The sequence below is a fragment of the Plodia interpunctella genome, chromosome 5 (assembly GCF_027563975.2).
Source record: "Plodia interpunctella isolate USDA-ARS_2022_Savannah chromosome 5, ilPloInte3.2, whole genome shotgun sequence".
Lineage (NCBI taxonomy): Eukaryota > Metazoa > Arthropoda > Insecta > Lepidoptera > Pyralidae > Plodia > Plodia interpunctella.
In genome coordinates, this window is record NC_071298.1 from 7740750 (window position 1) to 7762248 (window position 21499).

Consider the following 21499-nt stretch of genomic DNA (forward strand, 5'->3'; position numbering starts at 1 on the left):
GTTTAAAAAGCATGTCTATAGTACACAATATAAAATAAAGTTTCAGTTAATTTTAAGCAATCCTAGCTCCATATGGACAAAGTAAAATTTACTATAAAATATGTACAGACTTATAATAGTAATATTAATTGGGTTTAGAATTTATCCGAAATAAAATTTCAAAAATAATTTAACTGCTATAGTAATAAACAAGAAATCGTATCGATATTTTTTTATCGAGTTACACAAGGTTCATTTTGTATTATCGTACAAGTGTACACTGCTAGCTGATCTTTAAGAGGTAACGGCATGACTAGAACTGTATCTATGATGTCAATTGTATCAATGATATTCTGAAGTACAGAGCGTAATAGAATATTATGTTAGTAGTAGAATTTACTAACTAATATTTAAGTAAGAATATTTGTTTGTCACGCTTTATGTACTTAACCAATTTTCTTGAAAATTTACATACGTGTAGTTTAATGTATGGAGAAGGACATCTGCTTTCATCCATCCCTAAAAAATATCTGTTTCCGTAGGAAATTCACGCGGACGAGGCCGCGGACAAAAGCTAGTATTGTATAAGATTCACTGCACATTTAGTAACATTTAACATATTTATTTAAATACGACATCATTTTTGTTGTATATTTAATATAGGTATGTATCTACTCAAGTACATGCAATGCAGAAATTAAAGGAATCACCAAAGTTAAAATCAAATCGCTTGAGTTTTTATTCCATAATTATATTCATTAACAGTTAAAATTTATGCAGTTGGTAAATAAACAACATACTTACATAATCATACAAAATGTGGCACAAATATGAAATGTGAAATAACTAGAAAGAAACGAAGGTCAGAAATATAATTAAGAAAAAAAAAATACTAACATAGTGTTACAAGTTCTACGCCCTCACGAGGCGGGACATGCCATCTGCTATTATGTTGAGAGCCTCCAGGTCTTTCTTGGCCGTCTCCATCAGGTGCGCCATTCCCTTCTGTTGCAAAGTTAGGAATTGTTTCACATCTTCTTGCGCGCCTGCATAATAAAAAAATCACTGGTAACATATTTATTCTTGCCTTTTATTTCAAGATCAATAGAGTCTATGGCGTCGATCAGCACGTAAGCGTCGTCAGCCAGAAGTAGTGAACTGGTATTCCATTATTTGATGCAACAGATATCTCTCTCAATTAGTACAATTTACATAAGGAGGAAGCAAGATATCCTATTTCACTTGAGTGCAATTGAGTGAAATATTAATATTCATATTTCTGCTTAGACACGATAATGTTGCGCGTCATCGTCAATGTACCCTAATGAAAACACGGCTAAACAAAATGCGTCCAAAGTCCGTTTTCCTACATTTTCGTCTTCACTTCGCATGGACATCGACATCCCTAGTTGGCAGACCACTAGGACGCGGACCATGACAAAGGAATGTACAGTATATTAATGAAAAATGACCTGGATCTAGTTGATACCGCTCTTGCGCGGTTCCGGCGCTGGCGCTTCGCTGCAGTCTCACCGCACACAACAGTTCATTCAGGCGACCCTGAAATAACAGGGGTAATAGTTACTTTATGTTGTGACTTCTATCAGTGTGATAACTATAGTTGTTGCATTCATTTGAGAAGCTTATGAAGGAAAGACCAGAAACCGACATGGGTCACAGTATAAATGTATGTAAGTAATTCTGTGTCATATATTTCATGATGATCTACATATTTTAAATGCAGACTAGATAAATAATATTTTTAGGATAGGTTTTTGTTTACAAAAATTTACACCAAATTAAATTTACACTCCAAAGACCTTATTATATCTAGTCTGCATTTATATCAACCACGAGCTGACAAAATGGCTTGATTACATAAAGGTTCATTAAAAACACAACTAGTTTAAGCCAGAGTTAGAAAAACACTTGTATGTACACCAATATAACTGTTATGTGGGTTTCATTTAAAATACGAAACTAATGGTAGGTAATATAATTAACCAAACACTAATTTGAGTTTTATTAATAGCTAATTTATTAAACGGAACTCCGTGACACGGAGGTTCCAGAAAACTGTCCTGATTGGAAATATTGAATGTATGTAAATTTGTCTCTCGATCTCCCAAAGGCGTCTTGATCATCCGCCTGCCCTTAACCACAGATTAGATAATACTTCCAGTACCTTAACCCACTTTATGTTGGGTTGGTCAAGCATGTCAGTCCTCTGCACTTTTCCCTAATGTTAATTGATCACCAAAAATACTGAAGTATACCAACCACCAAAAATAAGAGGTGGATGAAATTTTGTACACTGGTAGTCTAGAAATTATAATCTACTAGGGGCCCCGTCCCGGCTTCGCTCGGGTATAACAAATTATACACTTAAAGCCTTCCCCAGGAATCACACTATCTATTTAAAAAACTCACATCAAATTCCGTAGCGTAAATAACAACTTAGCTAGCGGGAAGCAACTTTGTTTTATACTATGTAATGCATGGTCATTATTCGAAACATGAGAAATTGAAAATCGACATTAGAACCTGTGCTTTACAACAATGCTATTTACACTTACCCAGCAAATTCAAATAATGCCATAGCAATTTATATCTATACCCAGGGATTTATAAGACAAAGACTGGCAGTCATCTAGGAAAAGTACAAGTAATTGTTTTATCAAATGACTTGTGCATACACTTACGTATTGTTAGTGCTTGGCACAGCATCGGCCCTGACATCGACATAAACTCATATGAACTCAAAAAATATCTAATTAACAGGAAAAACCCTATCAAAATTCGAACTAATTAAGCAGAAATAAGCTATGTAAATATTTATGTAACCGTAAAAAATATAATATTGTAGTTACATATACTGTAAGTATTGGTATATAAATAAAATAAATGTGTAACGATAACCACTCATCACCATGATGGTGTTTTGTGAGTACAAATATGTTGGAATCAAACATACAAAACCGGTTATAACTAGATTGCAACAGAGCCAGAACCAGAGATAAGAAACTTTTGGAAGGATTATGTGAGATAAGTTGTGAGAGAATATAATATTCTGATAACCGTAACGTGCAACTGCCGTGATAGATAGATTTTTATTTCGTGTGCAATACTATACCTATATATTAATATAAAACATTAATATATGTTTACAAATATTAATACTCAAGCCACAACTTATAAAACTTTTTAAAGTTTAAAATTTTAAATTTTTTTATTAATCAAAAACGCCTTGTGCTGCTTCAATGTCAGCGGTTCTCAAAGTGTGTAAAATTTTCTTCAAAATTGTAAAGTTTATTGTTTACGTTTATCGTTTTTGACCCCAGGCTTCAGCAGCCCCGAATAAAAGCGGGAACAAGCAAGGATGACGGAAAGATATTCTGCGACAGAGAATCTTCTCCTTTATGTCCCATTCATAAATGAACGTTGGCCGTCAGCTCCTTAAATTAAGTTTTATCCAGAGTTAGTCTGAATAATTGTCGATTGTTTGAAACAAGATTGTGTGTACTATTCGCTTCCGACAATCTTTCCCATCACTATAATTTGAAGGAGAATATATGTGACCATTATACAATGGTCCGAACAAGCCCTTTGGCCCATGCGTATCCAAGCTTCCATACGAAAGCCAAACAGGAAGCCATCAAACAAGAATCATTTTTGTTCGTGGCTTTATGAGATAAAGTGAGTTTTGTAGCTAAATATGTCTGCAGCAAAGTGCTTTTGCAATTTTAAAAAAGTTGCTCTGGCGATTTCTATGCGTGCCCGAATGATTTCAGTCTCTCTTTCCTACTACTCAGGATCTGGCACAGACCCTTGAAATTCTCAAACGTCAGCAGATCGACATTATCAGCGATAATCTGCGCTGCCGACCTTGGCGACTTACACACGCCCTTCACGTGATTGTTATCACTATCAGCGTTATCACCAGACAAACCAGTGTAGGTAGTCTGGTTGTAAATACCTGTAATAACTTCACAGAGGCCGTGATAACGTCTCGAGTATGAGGTTTATGGATTGGTATGATACTAATTTAGGCACTGTTTAGAATAAGTGACAAAATGTAAAAATATAATAAAGTGTAAAAATATAATAATAATATTTTAGCACTGTTTTCTTAAGTTATAAATATATTAATGGTTATTTAATAAATATTCTTGTTAAATATGTAAGTGTTTGTTCATACATATTATATATATGCTTCACACAAAACTATTGGATAAATTCAGATTTTATTTTGAAATTGGTACACACTTACCGTCAGCAATTTTTCTACAATAATGACATGTTTATTGTTCTGAGACAAGTTTTTATTGCCATCAGAGAAATCTTTTTGCAATCAATACGTCATATAAAAATAATGTCCGTGCAGTAAAGAGTTGAGGAATTCCCTCGTCGGGAGCATATACCGGGTGCACCATCAAGTTATGCATATCATAATAATGCATTGCCATCCAAACTAAACGTGTATATAAAGTTTCAGCAATCGGTTCAAAATATCTTCTTTAGAATATATAAAATATCTAATTAATAGAAGCTTGTAAAATAATATTTGTTTGTCTCGGGATTCCAACGATTGCGTAGACCCGGACTTAATTTAAATAAATATATGTATTTAAATCATGCCCCGAGCCTTTCCCTCTTCCTTTATATTTTCATTAATAAATATGAAGTTATGATGTAACTACGTTTTTTTTTATAATATTTTGTATAAAAGTAGTTGTTTTTATTGAGTAAGTACTCAATAGTTGTTTTTTATTGAGTAAGTACTCAATAGTTGTTTTTTATTGAGTAAGTACTCAATAAAAAACAACTACTTTTATACCTACCACGAAAGGAAAACAATTATGAAAGTAATCAATAAACTGTCCGTGTTTTTATTAATATAGACACAAGAGTAACCAAATATCTTTTGGAATTAATTAGAAGAGCTTCATCGTTTTCGTCATATCTGATACGTGCTGTCTGCCCTTCATACACATAAGCGATATGCTTTCTAGACTATTTCAGTAGAAATTCTAAATTGCAGTTATCTTTCAATATATTTGGCGTTATTATTTAGCGTTTGGAAACTCTAATATTACTCTGAAGCTAATATTAATTATTATGAGTACAACAAAAAAAAAAGTAAAAACTCGTGTTAAACGGTTGCCGAATTAATAACAATAAAAAAAACACTACGTATTTTTTATTGTTATTAATTCGGCTTTTCCGATATTCGTTGAATGAACTAGTAAAATATTTAATTCATATTAACACTAGCTTTGCCTGTAGATTCGTCCGCAGGAACAGGCCTTTTTTTTCTTTTTGAAAGATAGACTATGTCCATCTCCGAATTCTAAATGTATACGAAATTTCAACATTTCTCATTTATAATATTAGTAAAGAAATGGTAACAATTTTAATTGAACTATGAGCGTGTACATAAGTTGACGTTATGCCAACGGCCACATTCCATTATGAGATCTTAGATCCCAAAGCGTGGTGCGTTCTAAGGTGATTGCTCCCAGCGTACTAGCGCCACCTCACATTTTAATTAAATATCTTATCGAATTTTCTTTTTCGCTAATAAATTAAAGAATCGCCTTGAAAGGAACTTCCTCCAACATGCTTTGAGGTTGTAGAATGTGTTGCCTGCCTCCTTCTGCGTTTATATGAAGAACTTTATGTTGTAGTCTCTAGAGAAAACAATTGCATACAACATCGAGTTCTTCATAAAGGGATAATATTTATTCAGGACAGTTACGCACGTCATTATGTACCTACTGCTGGAATGTAGAGGCCATAGGTTAGTGTCACCCCTCTATCAAAACAAAGGCGAAGTGCATACGTCATCAGGGCATCACGGGTAATAAAACTAATTGTGTTCGAATTCCTAGCCAGACTAAATCCACCGAGTATAGAGTAAGCAAACGAGTAGCAGCTGCCATACCGCGTTGTTCTGTTTTCTGTACTTCTTTTTCGTTGATCTATGACGCATGTGTGACTCCTAGTGTCGTAGGTATCCATATGCTGCGATGACCACTTCCCGCCGAATGCATATTTTCTTGCTGAATAGTATAATACATTCTTCACAATAAATTATATTATTATAAACCGTTGAGTTAGTTCCCTCGTCAGAAGCCGTTCTGAGTGCATCATCGGGTTATGCTAACACGACTAAACGTGTGTACAATTCTCAGCTTAATCGGTTGAACACACCTGCTTCAAAATATTGAGTTATAAGATTCCCCTCCGGAACAATCAGTCCACTTTCCCTAATATCTGGTCTGTTTTCCTAAATTGTACTTTTTTCCCACCGAACATATATAGTTGCATACATTGCAAGTTAAATACAAGCTCATCAGCGGCACTCACGTTGTAGAGCGGCGGCGCGGCCAGCTGCTCGGCCAGCGAGTGCAGACGCGCGCGCGTGTCTTCTTCCTCAGGTGTCAGCGCGGCGCCCACGCGCCCAATCTGCTCCTGCCGGGCTATCACCTAAACACAAATATTTTTGTTGAGTTTGCTGTTTAATTTAGTTTGCGTAACCCGGAGTTTGTCCCGGAGTTCTGTCTTTGACTATATTCCAAATTTCATCAAAATCGGTCTAGTAATTCAGCCGCGAAAACGTAACAGATAGAAAGACAGACAGACAGTGAATGAGTTTGGTAATAAAATCATTGAATGTTCATAGTTGTGAAATAATGACTTGAACAGAAAATAAAAATGTTTGTGGTATTATTATCTATTGAAGTTTAAGGTTTTAAAGAAGAATCAAATCAATTATCTATTGTGTGTGCCTATGATATATATTTTTTTTAAACTTGCTCCAAAGTTCTAGACAACACAGTGGTGAAAACCTCATGAAAATCGCGGCAGAGTATCTATAGTATAGTCTGATTTATTTATTTTTTTATTTTAATTTCAGATATAAGTCCATATTGGGAACACATACATTAAATTGTTTTATTCATACGGTCCGTATGTCTCCTAAACACCTTTGCGTCCATGTCGATAGATGGCGCTACCGTGCATCAAATCACAAGATTTATATAATTACAACGAATGACAAATCGCGGGGAGCAGCTATAAATAAATAAACATGCCTGCAGCACGGTGTGCCTGTGCTGGTGCAGCGTGGCGGCGAGCTGGGCGGCGCGCGCGTGCGCAGCGACGCGCCGCGTGCACAGCGTCCCCAGCGTGTCCGCGCACGTCGCCAGCCAGCGCGACTGCAGCGCCGCCTGCTCCGCCTGGCAGCGCGCGCGGAACTTTATCTACAACACGCCCAATAACATTATTTTATATTCTTGATATGATTATTCTTTCATATTAGGGTAGTTGCCATCGAGTTGAATTTTGTTGTGTCAAAAACAAAAAAGTTATATGGGACTTGTATGACAGTGGGCACAAGCGACGTCACAAATGTTTGAGTCGAAGTGTTTTAATTACTTTTTATTGAGAACAAAAAACATAAATAAAATCTATCAATTGTAGGTCACTTCAATTTCGTAGCCTAAAGCATCTAGTGACATATAATCGCATACACACTAGTGAACTTAAACTTACTAGTAGTGATCTATTAAAACTACTATACATGAGTCAGTTCAGATAGATAGATACAAACTTTATTTGTTACTGTTTCACACAATTACAGACAAAGAAAAATAATTTAACTAAAAATACATTAAACTAACAATTACATTGTGCCTTAAAGTAACAAAAAGGCTACAGCTCAGCTGTATGTTACCCAGAAGAGTAACAGCTGATTTTCAGCTGACACCTTTGAGGTAGCGCGGACGATAACTGAGGTAGAAATGAATGTAACAGATTCCTAACTTAGGCTAATAATAGATAGTTAAAAAATAATCTGGCGTTTTCAGTTTTATCAAGTCGAACAAAAGGCAGGCAAGGTGCAACTGTCTGCGTGATTCCATTTTAAGCAATGAAGATCTGTTTATGTATGGTGTAATGTGACCTCGTGGAGGAACATTAAAGCATAAGCGGATGCAAGCATTCTGTACTCTTTGTACTAAAAGTTTAGTTTTATACAACAGTCGAGGCGAACAAACGCGATACTTTAGAGAGAAAATTTTGGATTTTATATAAAAGACTCAAACGGTTTGGTATACAAACTCATGTGACTTTGGCCAGACTAAGACCGGAAGACCGGCGTCTTCCGGTCTTAGTCAGTCCATCCCAGAATGTAGAAATGTAGATATAAAATTAGTTTTTTTCGTATATCATTAATTTTTTAGATCTAACAGGACAGGAATGTTAGTGCTTCGAGTGCGTGCGTATTTTTGAGTACATTGAGTTTGAAAATTACCTCTGTGAATCCGATGATTGGCACTGGAATATAGTTTTCAGGATCAGGATTATCCGCTTGAGCTTGCTTCCAAAGCCTCATATCCATACCTAGAATCAATAAATAATCAGAGTATAAATTATAAATCCGATAATCTAAACATATCACGAGTTATGATGTTTAAATTTAAAATTACCTAATAGTCAATTATACACTAAGATAGTAAAGCGAAGTATTTTAGATGAGATAATGTAGCTTTATTGTTGAGGTGTATACTTTGGTTTTCACTGCAAATAAATAAATTGACTATCAAAATTATAAATAAGCATTCTAATATTCTTTGATATAAGTAAATATAAGCTGATTAGATGAAGATATTACTTTTTTTCTTTAGAGCATTTTATTTCTGTATGAGATATTGTTTTAGGCTGTTGAGCAAAAAATAAATTCCTTACTTTATGTTGTAGAGTTTAAAATCTAATTTTAGGCGGCTCACATCCAATGTCAAACTTTAAAAGTAAGAAACTTGAAATATAGATATTTTGGTAATTAGTATTTTGAAGTTAAAAAGATTGAAATAGAAAACTTTAAATTACTACTTACTCACAAATATCGTCTTAATTTTTAATGTATTAGTCTTATTTCAAACATAACAACACATAATTGAACTCTGAGTGACACATGCCATCGCCATCAGAACGCTGTTGCTGTTGTCACCCTGTGAAGCAGAGGTACAGACTTTTTACGCAACAGCGCTCTGCATGTTTTATTATATTTGACTCGTAAAGCGTTGAAAGACTTTCGACTATACATTTTGAGTGTAATAGGTAAACACTTAAATAATTAGATGGACAAGGTTGGCGTAAAGAAGAGAGACCTATAATCAACAGTGAGCAGAAAAGGGCTGTGATGAAGATGATGAGGTAGACATTTGAAAAACATTTGTTCAGCTTACCAGGCGGAGGAGTCTGCAGGTACTGCTTGAGCATCTGCTGCGAGGGCGCGGTGACCGGCGTCACGGTCCCGCAGCCGGCGGCCGACAGCGACGCGCGCGCGCTGCCGGCGCCCAGGAACTGAGACACTTCGCGTGCCGATATACGAGAGCCATTGGCGTTCTTATCCACCACGTATATCACCACCTATTGAAATTGGAATCTACATGAAAGCTCCAATTTGACGAGAACAAAGAATAAAGGGTGAATTAAAGGTTTGAAATAATCCATCCACCCCTAAGTAAGTGGTAAAATAAATTATTGAAAAAAATGTTTTTTATGCTTAGCTAAAATGGGGATGTTCTACGTTCTTATATGTTACTGTGTGGAGTATCATCTGATAGGTCTTTAAAATATATTGTGACGTATTTTCCACATGGAAATATTTTTCTGATAATGTGGATACTATACCCTACCTACCATTTTCGCCTTTATAACCATTAATTAACCAAACACCTTGTAGTGTCATCATCATTGGTTATTTGAAAGTGGGAGTAATCTGTAAAGTATAGTCTATGTATTGTACATATGTCTCTGTAAGCTACCTTCAGAATCCCAACATTACGCATACCTCGATGCGAACTTGACCAGTTTCAAAATGTCACTAGAAAATATACCACTCTATGTATATCGGAAGTAAGTGATTTATAAAATTCATATGGTACCTGAGTTTTGCCTTCGGAGACTGCCTTAACAGATTCTATGTTGACAGCTAAATTAGGTTTGTTGCCGAGCAAGCTCGCAAGAGATGTAATCAATGCTTGCTGGTTTGTTCTGAAAAAAGATATACATACGACTTTCAGCACTATTATATGATCAAGGGATCAATAGCATAATGAACATTAATCTATTAACACAGAATAAATTAGCGGCAATGTCTATTTTCTGTAAATAACATATAGGTATTTTCCAATAACTTAGATATCATTTATTTTTTTATTCATTCATTATTCCTGATGTATGATGAAGATGGTCTATGCAGGCCTGGCCCTGTATGGTGGAAGTACCAGTAGTTGAGATAACCAAACCACAATCCCTGGATTTCTTTATTATAAAAATTACAAGTAGCTTACTAAGAATGTAGGTACCTATTGGAATGGCAAGTGTATTTCAAGTACCTATTAAGCCATAATATAGCCTAATATGTAAAGAATAAAAATGCCGATTAAATGGAGTACAAATTTATCTGAATTCGTTATAATTACGTCATTTTTAAATATTTACTAGCTGCCCCTCGGGGATTCGCTCCCGTGGGAATTAAAAGTACCTTACGTGTTATTCCAAGTTATTTATGTATTTTATTTGGTTATTTAGTTATGTTATTCTACCTGTGTACCAAATTTCATAACAATCGGTCCAGTATATTTTGCGTCAGAGTAACAAACAAGTTTGTTACTTTTTGACGCAAAATCTATAATACATACATACATACATGCATGCATGCATGCGTGCGTAAATACATACATACACACATCCTCACAAATTTTCGCATTTATAATATTCGTAGGCAATTGCAAAAAATGCAATGACAAAAAAATATACATTGTTACCGAATCTGCTTTCTGCTCAACTGAAAATCAACAGATATTAGAATAAATAAATGTAAACATACTTTATTTCCTGTTCAGGTTTGTTGAACTGCAGCGCGACGAGTCCATCCTTGTCGTCTTGCCCGCTAATTTTAGAATAACCTACTGCTTTGAAGCGACAGAGTGGGTTCTGCTCGTTCAACTCCAAAGGTGGAGCATTTTGGCTGTAATAAGCCTTTCCTGTATAATAAAAATTATATTTTGATTATACCATTGATCATCTACATTTTAAAAATGTCATGAAATTAGGTTTAGTCCATTATGATATATGGCATAACAGATCAGCAGATATTAGTAGGTAGGCTGGTACGGGCATATTTTAAGAAGAGATGAAAATCATGTCACTCAAAGAGCATTAAATGGAAGTAAAGGGTTCCAAGAATAGAGGAAGACCTAAGAAGAAATGGATGGAGTGTGTCAAGGATAGTATGAACAGGAAAGGAGTATCAATGGATATGGCAAAAGACAGAACGAAATGGAAGGAATGTCCCGACCCCACATGAGTGGGATAAGGTCAAGAAGAAGAAAATATATGGCATAACAGAATAAACAAACATATCAGTGATTGGACTTATTTCTTGTAAAGAGAATGCCTTACCTGTACCCCACTGTGCTTGTAGCAAATTCCATTTTGCTAAAACTTGATCCCGTTCATCTCCAAACACAGAACAATTAAAAACTGCGGCCACCAAGGCCTCGTGTGCGTTTGTTGGTCCCTGTTGCTGTGGTTGTGGCAGTTGTTGCTAAAAAATTAAATCAATCGATTTCAAATGCAATTTTTGAGAACAATAGAATTAAATTTATAACTTTAGGAGAGAAGTGTGATATTTTTTTAAACTATTCAGTTGGTATGTATACATATTCTTATGAATATACATATAATGCATATACAATATTGCTGTAAAAGTTCCATAAACATTTCATGAAACAAATTCAACATTAACATATACACTGACATCCCTAACAAAGAAAGAAAACATGCATCATCAGAATTCAGGTATTCAGTATTTAGCTTGTTTGATTAATTTTCATACCTGTTGAGTCTGTCCAAAAGCTGTTGTTGTTCCAAGACCAGTTCCAAATCCTCCAAAGCCAGTGGTAGCCGGTTTAGTTCCAAATGTTGAACCGAAGGTAGTACCTCCACCAAACAATGAACCTCCTCCTGTGTTTCCAAACGTATTTGTGCCACCAAGAGTATTGGTACCAAATGTTGGTGCAGCACTGCCAAATGTAGTTGTACCTGTTCCAAATGTACTAGTACCAAAACCAGTACCAAAGCCTAAAAATAAAGATACATATATCCATCATATTTTTCCCAAACAGATACTCTGAGTAAAAAATGCAGTCAAGCATACCTGTAGTGGGTTTAGTAGCTGTGGCACCAAATCCTGTCCCCCCAAAGAGTGAGGGAGCAGTTGAGGCTGGAGTTGACCCCAAGCCACCAAATGGAGTAGCTAAGCAATAAAAAATATTGTTAATCCTAACTAATATAATAAATGTGAAAGTAAGTTTGTTTTTTGTATGTTTGTTACCCCTTTCCGTATCTACGTTCTGTATCTACTCAACCAATCTTCTTAAAATTTTGCATAGATGTAGTTTATAGTAAAGAAGGACATGGGGTACTTTTCGTCCTGGAAAAAACTGCTGCCATGAAAAATTTACGCGGGCAAAGGTGCGGGCAACAGCTAGTCACAATATATTTGGCAATGCAATTCAGTCTTACAGTACCAGATATTGATAAATGACATTAAAAAATCTTCAGCTTTGCTACTGATTACTATTATTATACTTTTGGTGACGTACATTATGATAGGAGAAGAATCATTACTAAAATAGTAAAACCTAGAGCAGAGCTAGTTACTAATATTGTAGAATTTTAATTTGAATATAAAAGAAATAATGTTAAACCTGTACTTGTAGCTGCTCCAAATGTACCAAAACCTGATGAACTTGTACTGGTGCCAAATCCACCAAATCCAGCAGTGCTGGTGGTAGCAGTGTTTGTACTTCCAAATGAGAAAGATGCTGAAATTTAATATTTATTTATATTTTACATTGTTGATTTTTAATAGCATTTTTATTAATTATACATATACTACTAATGTTTGTGCAGTTACAAAAAATTAAAGAATGAATATAAACTTATAGTTATGCTGATTTTTTTTGCCATTTTCATAAAAAAGTTAAAGCATACTTAAAGCTTAAAGTGTTTTGTATAATCCTTTCATATCATCCTTACTATGTCAAATAATGTAAAGCCATGTTTCACCTTGATTTCTCATCATGTGTGTAATCATTCATATAAAAGGCATAGCATATTCAGCAATAAAATAGGCAGAAGCCTAATTTAGTATTGAAGAACTAAATGTGAGGCAAAATTTTATTATTATTTTTTTATTATTATTTATTAAACTTTATAACATCATAACAGTAATGACACTAAAGTAAAGTAACTTAAAATAAAAATGTTAAGTTACTTTTTTTGACCGAACGGCTTTTGACTGAATTTAATTATTCTCTCTCTCTCTCATCCTCATGTGTTCCCAATTACATTCAGAGCTGCTAGAGACACCCTAAAGCCCAGGGTTCGTGTTAAAAGACAACCACAATTTTTTTTACCAGATGCCTGCCTGATGTCAATGTTCTGTGGGATGCTATTATTACCTATCAGGTGTTAAGGCATATGTCCCTTAGACGCCTCGTACGACATCTATGGGAGGATTAGGAGTGCTCCACACGCCGGTGGAGTTTGGACCACACGTCACGAAATAGAATTATTCTATTCTCTCAAAAATTGTCTTCCTAAAATATTATTTTGTGACACCAGATTGTTTTTCTAATAAACAATTTTAATAGATACCTAACTAGTTGTAAGGTCTTCCTGAATATAAATATTAATATTTTTATAATTATATTAATTATTTACAATGAGCTAGCTAGGTACTTACGTTTAGCGGCGGAACCGAAACCGGTGCCTTGCGTAGAAAGATTTGCTCCAAACGAAAACGACATTGTAACCGTAAACAGTTCAAGACAGTATCAAAATAATAATACTAATATCATAATAAATTTAACATCCCAAACCTCCTTACTTTTTAAACAAAGAACTTACAGATACAAACAGGTAAGTTATTTATTTCGATCTACAACAAACAAATAAATTAGAAAAGTTCCGACATGCGTTGCAGTTGCAGACTCAATCAACATTCGATTCGATACGACATTGACAGCGAAACACTTGCTTTGATGTTGATAAAAAATCTCTTTTTTTTTTTTTTTTTTCTTTTCTTCTTTGTGGCAATCAAACTTCTTCAATAGAGCTTATTTTTGCCAATGTCGAGTTACATTGTTATTGGACGATAGGATAGGACTTAGGCGGTGTTGAAGAATGAGGGCAATAAATACATATATTATCATATGTAATGTAAGGGTAAATAAATAGTTTTAAACATAAATATTATGGTAAGAAAGGAAAGAAGCAAGAGCTTTAATATATTTAAAATCTGTAAAGGAAAGGATAGTAAAGGAATCACAAGGAAGAGGAGCACGGAGTTCTATAAGGAACTGGTAAAGAGGCTTTGAGTCATATTTTGAACATCTGAACAGAAGATGATCAATATCACCTTCTTCAACTAAAGCGCAGTCACATATATCTTCACTAAGAACACCGATTCTTTGTAAATGAGTAGCAATACAACAATGACCAAATCTAAGTCTACACATGGTAGAAGAAACTCTTCTATCAAAAATCAGTTTTGAAAACCAAGGTTTTAGACAAAGTTCTGCATTAAGGCGTCGATAATGTCCTCCCTTTGACTGACTAGACCTCTCCCATGTAGAGTTCCATTCTTTCAAAAGATACTCTCGTGGAACTGCCAGGAGGTCTTGACAGTAGACAAAGTCATTTTCAGCATTTCCCTGTGATGCTGCTAAGGTTGCCAGGCCATCGACTAATTCATTACCTTGAATACCCGAATGACCAGGTATCCAAGCTAGAGTGACATGTAAATTTAAATTATGACAATGTTTTAAATGGCATTTGACCTCAAGGGCTAGAGGACAAGAAGATTGTTTTTTGAAGGGATTTGATAAAATTGCTTGAAGAAAACTAAGCGAGTCTGAACAAACATAAGAGTTTTTAATTTTGTTCAAAATAATATATCTAATACACTCAAGAATAGCCATGCCTTCTCCTATGAAGTTAGAGAATAAATTTGGATATTTAAAAAGTTGAAAATAGCCTGATGAATGTCTTAAAAAGGCAGCTCCTACACTATTATTACTAGGGTCTAAGCATTTAGAAGCATCTGTATAGAATACTTCAGGTTTAGAATCCAAATCTTTAAGATACGAGATAAATTTAGAGTTTGCTAATCTTGTTCCTTTAACAATGCCTAGGGACAAATTTACTTTTGGTTCAAAAATTAAAGTATCGTAATCGTATGAAAACACAGGATGACAATAGTATTTGTGAGTTGAGCACTGAAGGCCTTCAAATCTCCTGTAGCTAGATATCAAATGTGGTATGCTATTTTTACGCCAAAATACATTCCGATCATTAATGGTGTCACTGAGAGTACGTAATTTTGAATTTAACGGATGATTGGTATATTGTTGATTTTTAAAAATAAACCTATCGGAAAGATATTGTCTACGTAACGCCAAGGGAGGCTCGGAACATTCGACTTGTAGTGCATTTGTTGGTGTACTCTTCATTGCACCAGTTATTATCCTAAGACATTTATATTGTAATAAATCTAATTTATGAACTGCAGTTTTATTTTCAAGACAAAATGTTATAGAGCCAAAATCTAATAGGCTTCTTATTAAAGCATTATACATTAATTTAAGTATACTAGGATGTGATCCCCACCAAACTCCACTAACAGCTCTAATTATATTTATATTCTTTTCACATTTTGTGATCACATTGTTAATATGAGCGTTACCGTTCATAGCAGTGTCAAATAAGCGTCCAAGAAATTTAGCTTTATCAGACACCGGAATCATTTCATTATCAACTGAAACATTTATCAATGGAATTTTTCTTTTACGAGTAAATACAACTACTGTGCTTTTGGATTTGGATAACGAAAGATTATGCTCCGAGAGCCATATTGACAATTTATGTAATGTACTACTTAGGTTTCCTGCTGCCTTTTGAATATCAGAGTGAGATGAATAAATTAAAACATCGTCTGCATACTGTAACACACAACATGATGCCAGATCTATATTCGAATGTAAGTCATAAGTATAAATATTATATAACAGGGGACTAAGTACAGACCCCTGTGGAACGCCTTTCCAAATAGTTCGTTTTTCATTTTCAAATCCAGGAACGTACACCGATATAGTTCTTTCTGAATATAAATTAAAGATAAAATTGACATACTTCAATGGCACTCCCAACTTTTGCATCTTCTCGCTTAATTTAATTAAGTCAACATTATCATACGCAGCATGAATATCTAAAAATGCAGCAACAACTGATTCTGATTTTGTAAAGGACGTTAGTATATCTGTGGTAAATAAAGCATGACTATCAGCAACACTTTTACCTTTTCTAAACCCAAACTGTGAAGGGGGAAATAGATTATTATGTTCTATGTACCATTCTAATCTCTGTTTAATTAAATATTCTGCCAATTTCGCCAAGACGGATGAAAGAGCAACAGGCCTAAACGATGTAGGATCATTAGAATCTTTGTGGGGTTTTAATATAGGTATGATAATTTGATGTTTCCACGAAGGAGGGATCGAGCCTGAGTCTACAAACGCATTGATTAAGTTTAGTAAATATGTAAGAGTAAGAGGTCTGGAATGAATTACAAAAGAGTAAGGAATGCCGTCACAACCTGGAGTTGAATCTGATAGTCTGTTTAAAACCAACTGAAACTCAACTAAAGAAAAGGGAGAAGATAAAATATTACTAACATTTTCAGATAAACAGTACATATAGGGTAATTGATTAAAATTTGGAACAGTGCTGGGAGCAAGATTATTTAAAAACGGTTCAACCCAATCTACAGAATTTGAATTCTTAGCCTGAGCTACTGTAGATGCTCTAAACATTCTTATTTTCTTCCAAATTACAGACGACGGTACATCGGGAGAAAGATTTAAACAAAAGCGTTTCCATCCATCTCTTTTCTTTTTACGCAGAAGTCTTTTGGTGGCTGCTTCAGTATTTTTAAATAACAGATAGCTATTCAAGTTTAAATTATTTTTAATTGACTGTTCTGTTTCATTTCTTTTATTAATAGCCTCTGTACATTCTTTATCCCACCACGGGGGAGAGGGTATTTTATTACTGGCAACTTTCTTTTTTGGGATGTGTTTGTCTGCAGCTGTCAAGTATGCTGTGATAAGGTTATCATATGCTTTATTTATGTTTTCCAAATTTGTAGCACATAATGCGGGAAGTGGCTCGATATAATCGTCTACTGTACGGCTAAATGACTCCCAATCACAATTATTTAATCTATACTTAAAAAGAGAAGGTAATGGAGAAAAGGAACCTGTTTTACCAGAAGGAAGAGAAATAAGTATTGGGTAGTGATCACTGCTACCGGAAAGTGATAAACATTCCCAGCTTAGTAAAGAGGACAACTCGGGAGAGCTAAGGGTTATATCAACATGGCTTGGTGCTTGTCCTAGTACTGGACGACGAGTTGGAGAACCATCATTTAACACACATAAATTGTTGTCATGTATAATTTCCATCAAGCCATTTCCCATGTTATCATCATTAGGAGCACCCCATAAGGAGTGATGAGCATTAAAATCTCCTAAAACTACTATTGGCTTAGGCAGAGAATCAATGATTTTATCTAATATAGGAAGAGTAGATAAATCCTTTTCAGAAATATATATGGAAAGATAAGTTACTTCACCCACTCGAGCAGCAACTGCTTGAAGAGTTTTAGAATTAAAAGAAGGAATGGACAGTGAAAAGAAAGTATGATTATTGCGAATTAAAAGAGCTGTGCCACCATATCCATCAGTTCTATCATGTCGAAGAATATTAAATCCTTGGATATGAAAATTGGACTTGGGTTTTAACCAAGTCTCAGAAATAGCTAAAAGAAATAAATTATATGAGTTAATCAAATTGATTATATCATGTTTTTTAGGTGTAATACTTTTACAGTTCCACTGGAGGACTTGATCCATGTTTAAATATATTAAAAATTGATATTGAAATATTGTTTATTATTGTAACAGCAACGGATTCTGGAAGGTTAGAATTAGCAATAATGTTAACAAGTGTTGATAACAACTTATTAAGTTCCTCTGATGAGGGTAAAGGTGCTTTATTTGCTGGGAGAGCTGTACCTGTAGTTCTAGTTTCTTCAAAGGAGATGGAGCGTATCAAGGAATTATGTTCCTGCTTATCATAACCTGGAGAATGACTTGGTGCTTGTTTAGGTTTCTTAACAATAGTTTTCTTATAAGAATGGATATTGTTATTGTCAAGAACAGAATTTGAAGAGGGAGGATGTGAGGATTGCAAGGAAGTCGCTACATGAGAATAGGTATTCTTAAAGGGAAATAGCTTTGCTGCTTCCTGATAAGAAGTTGAGTTTTCAGACATATGTTTTTTGATATTTGTTTGCCTATTGAACTCAGGGCACAGCTTATTTGTTGCCATGTGAGGTTCAGAACAATTGACACAGACATATTCAGTCACCAGGCATGAGAGCCCACTGTGTTCCCCACTACATTTGCTGCATCTCGGTTTACTCCTACAGTTATTTCTAGTGTGACCAAAACGGCAGCAATTGAAGCACTGAATAGTTGGAAAAATATATTGTTCCACGGGGATGCTCGAAAAGAAGGAATAAACTCTTGAGGGCAAGGCCTGTCCATCAAAGGTTAGGACCACTGACTGAGTAGGAGTCCATGAAACTGAGTCTGAGTTTACAGTCCTCCTACTCAATCTGCGGGACTTAACTATTGGTCCATACCCGTCCGGTATTTGTAAATTCATTTTAATATCCTCATGGGTCCATTCTACTGGGATTCCCTTAACCAAGCCCATCTTACAAATATTGAATGTTGGGATCGCAACCTTATAATCTAAATTTTTGGACATTACATTTAAGAAATTGTTGGCATCACTACATGTTTTAAAAGTAATTGAAATGCGGTTCCTCCCTATTCGTTTAATACCGTCCTGAAGTATATTTCCTAATCCGTTCTTCATCAAAAAGCTGCCAAACTTCAGGGGATGCAGTGTGGTACCTGACATGGGTTCTGATATCAGAGTTGCTTGTACCATATATGGACCAGGGTCAGTTTGCATATAAAATGTTCTATATGGAGATTCAGCTACTTTAGGTGCCCTTTGAGTCACTGAAGCAGGCTCGAGAGAAGATTCGACCTGCAAGGGGGGACCCGCGATATTTGGCGTTTTCTTATTTAAAATCAAATTTTCTGACACCAGAGCCTGCTGCAGTGGCCGCATTGACAATTGCTTATCTGTATGTTTGGTTTTGAAAGAATTAGATAATTTATTTTTCTTTTCTTTCTTTTTGTTTTTGATGTTAACAAACTCTGCAATATTTGAATGATCATATTCATCAACAAAAAACATAGGTTTGCTGAAGATGCTATTGGTAGTATCAGCAAAATCTCCTGAATCATCTTTCGGATCCGGAGGATCCGGGTCCGGCTCCAAATCCATAAGTAATAAAAAAGGCTTAAAACTTACTTACAAATTATCGGCAATGATATATACACTATACTACAATATATTATTTATAATATCTACACAGAAATATAAAGATATGAATTTTTGAAAAGGATATCAAAATTTAAATCCGCCCTGTTTTCCCGCCAATCCATAAAAAATCTCAATAGGCGTTTGAAAAATAGTATGCATGAGCATCAACTGTATACAGCCAAACTCTACTCCACACACTAGATAGTATTTGTCCATAGATATCAGAATATATATATTTGGCCTATGGTATGGGACAGCGAGTCGTCGACGGTCTAAATGGACATAGGTGATATTGGTAAATAAAGACGATTTTTGGGAAATATTAGCAAAATCTTCTTACATCAGACATAGAAAAAGAAGCGAAGGTATGCAACATCGCTTTACTAACAGCATTACTAGTCTTGAGCCACAGGTCTGAGGTAATAAAACAATGAAAATCTCATAAAAAATCTATATTGTTTATTGCATATCACATCCATTCTCACTGAAATAATGTAATTTTCAGAATGGTAACACAATGGAACATTCCAGAGGAAAAAAATATAAATGCTTACATCATTTTTTCACAATGTTAGGTTTTACATTACACAATTTAACTCTTTTAACAGCAAAAAGAAATATTATATTATGCAATAAATCAATCGGATAAAGTCTTCGCCTCCCAGGGAATCCGTTATTTCTTTCCTCCAGGAGGCTGTAGTGGTTGGCCTCTATCCTTTCCTCGTAGTTTTATTCCAATTGCTCTTTCAATTTTACCGAGAACAATATTATTCGGAATACCACGGCCAGCCTCGTAATCATTGACTATTTGCGGTTTTTCACATATTTTTGTAGCTAGATCTTTCTGGCTCATTCCTTTTGCTTGCCGACCTTGCATTATAAGTTTTCCTAGATCCAGGGGCACTTTCTCATGTCGTAATTCTTCAGTCTCTCTATCAAGTTTCGCAGTGTTTTTTGTAGTTACATGTTGTTTATTCGTTCCTGCACCGTATTTTTGTTGGGTGTCAACTGGTAAACCTTGACGGCGTGCAGCATTTACAGCCTGTTCAGTCTTCAATGCAGATGCTTTTGGTGGTTTTTTACGAAGTATTGTAACTGTGTCCCAGTCAGACATTTTATCTATATAGTCACTGGTATTTCTGAATGAATAGTTACAAAAATTTGTTACTTCTTCGCTTCTGGCTTCTGATGTCGTGTTGCTCAAAGAAAAGAAAATCAATCTGCCTGCTTGACCGACTGATTTGTGAAATTTGACATTTGGGTCACCACAGTACCACACCACACACCATAATCAATGCCACAGACAATTGCAGCTGTAAAGCGCGCGCGGCCGCATACGTTCGGTTTCCGAATCAGCAGACGACGTTTTCAGATTCGGTGATACTAGCGTTGACTTCGGTTTCTTGTATTCAGATATCAAACAGTGTTGCCACTTTAGCTAATAGGCCATATTACGCAAATCTCAGCGCAGATGGGAGTATTACTGCGCATTTATCCCGCCAGAGTGCAGAACTGTATGTTAGGTACACAAAAGCTTTGCCTCCTTTTGCTATGTCGATTAAAACGTTTATTTTAGAGTACTTTATTAATCCTTTCATTATGTAAGCATTCGTTTGTGAAAATATATAATAAAGTAGCATATTTGGGTGTCGAAATATTGGGAAAAATCGTTTTCCATAAGACAAAAAACTTCGAAAACTATGGGATACGCCTCATGCTGTAAAATTTTCGAGCCAGTAAGAGGTCGAATAGAAGCTTGGAACACTTCACACGTGAAGACTCATTAAAATATGAACTTCATTCAGTTAAGATCTTTCTTCAAAATCAAGTTTAAATCCAGTTTATCACCACAGTTGACCAAATTATGCAGAACATAACCTAAAATAGGGTTATTATTTTCAGAATAATCCACTAA

The 21499-nt window shown here is 35.1% G+C and overlaps 2 protein-coding genes across 2 annotated transcripts; both read right to left on the reverse strand.

The window, feature by feature from the left end:
* Window positions 1-694: 694 nt before the first annotated feature.
* Window positions 695-14076, reverse strand: Nup54 (Nucleoporin 54kD). Its single transcript, XM_053744829.2, has 13 exons — window positions 13805-14076; window positions 12765-12881; window positions 12212-12310; window positions 11891-12135; window positions 11455-11599; window positions 10880-11036; window positions 9933-10041; window positions 9231-9414; window positions 8297-8385; window positions 7077-7244; window positions 6349-6468; window positions 1452-1539; window positions 695-1025 (listed from the first exon to the last, which is right to left on the reverse strand). The coding sequence occupies exons 1-13, from the start codon at window positions 13866-13868 to the stop codon at window positions 892-894; spliced, it is 1719 nt and encodes a 572-aa protein (XP_053600804.1). The 5' UTR covers window positions 13869-14076; the 3' UTR covers window positions 695-891.
* A 5945-nt stretch (window positions 14077-20021) lies between these two features.
* On the reverse strand, window positions 20022-20873 carry mbf1 (multiprotein bridging factor 1). Its single transcript, XM_053744836.1, has one exon. The coding sequence runs from the start codon at window positions 20696-20698 to the stop codon at window positions 20258-20260; it is 441 nt and encodes a 146-aa protein (XP_053600811.1). The 5' UTR covers window positions 20699-20873; the 3' UTR covers window positions 20022-20257.
* Window positions 20874-21499: the final 626 nt, after the last annotated feature.

What these genes read in the sequence shown, in the direction of transcription:
- Nup54 (XM_053744829.2), bottom strand. Translation starts at nt 13,868, where the DNA reads ATGTCGTTTTCGTTTGGAGCAAATCTTTCTACGCAAGGCACCGGTTTC. An exon ending in TCTCCGAAGGCAAAACTCAG is followed by an intron (nt 9,415 to 9,932) that starts GTACCATATGAA and finishes CAATTTCAATAG; the next exon opens with GTGGTGATATACGTGGTGGA. An exon ending in CCTGCAGACTCCTCCGCCTG is followed by an intron (nt 8,386 to 9,230) that starts GTAAGCTGAACA and finishes TATTGATTCTAG; the next exon opens with GTATGGATATGAGGCTTTGG.
- mbf1 (XM_053744836.1), bottom strand. Translation starts at nt 20,698, where the DNA reads ATGTCTGACTGGGACACAGTTACAATACTTCGTAAAAAACCACCAAAA.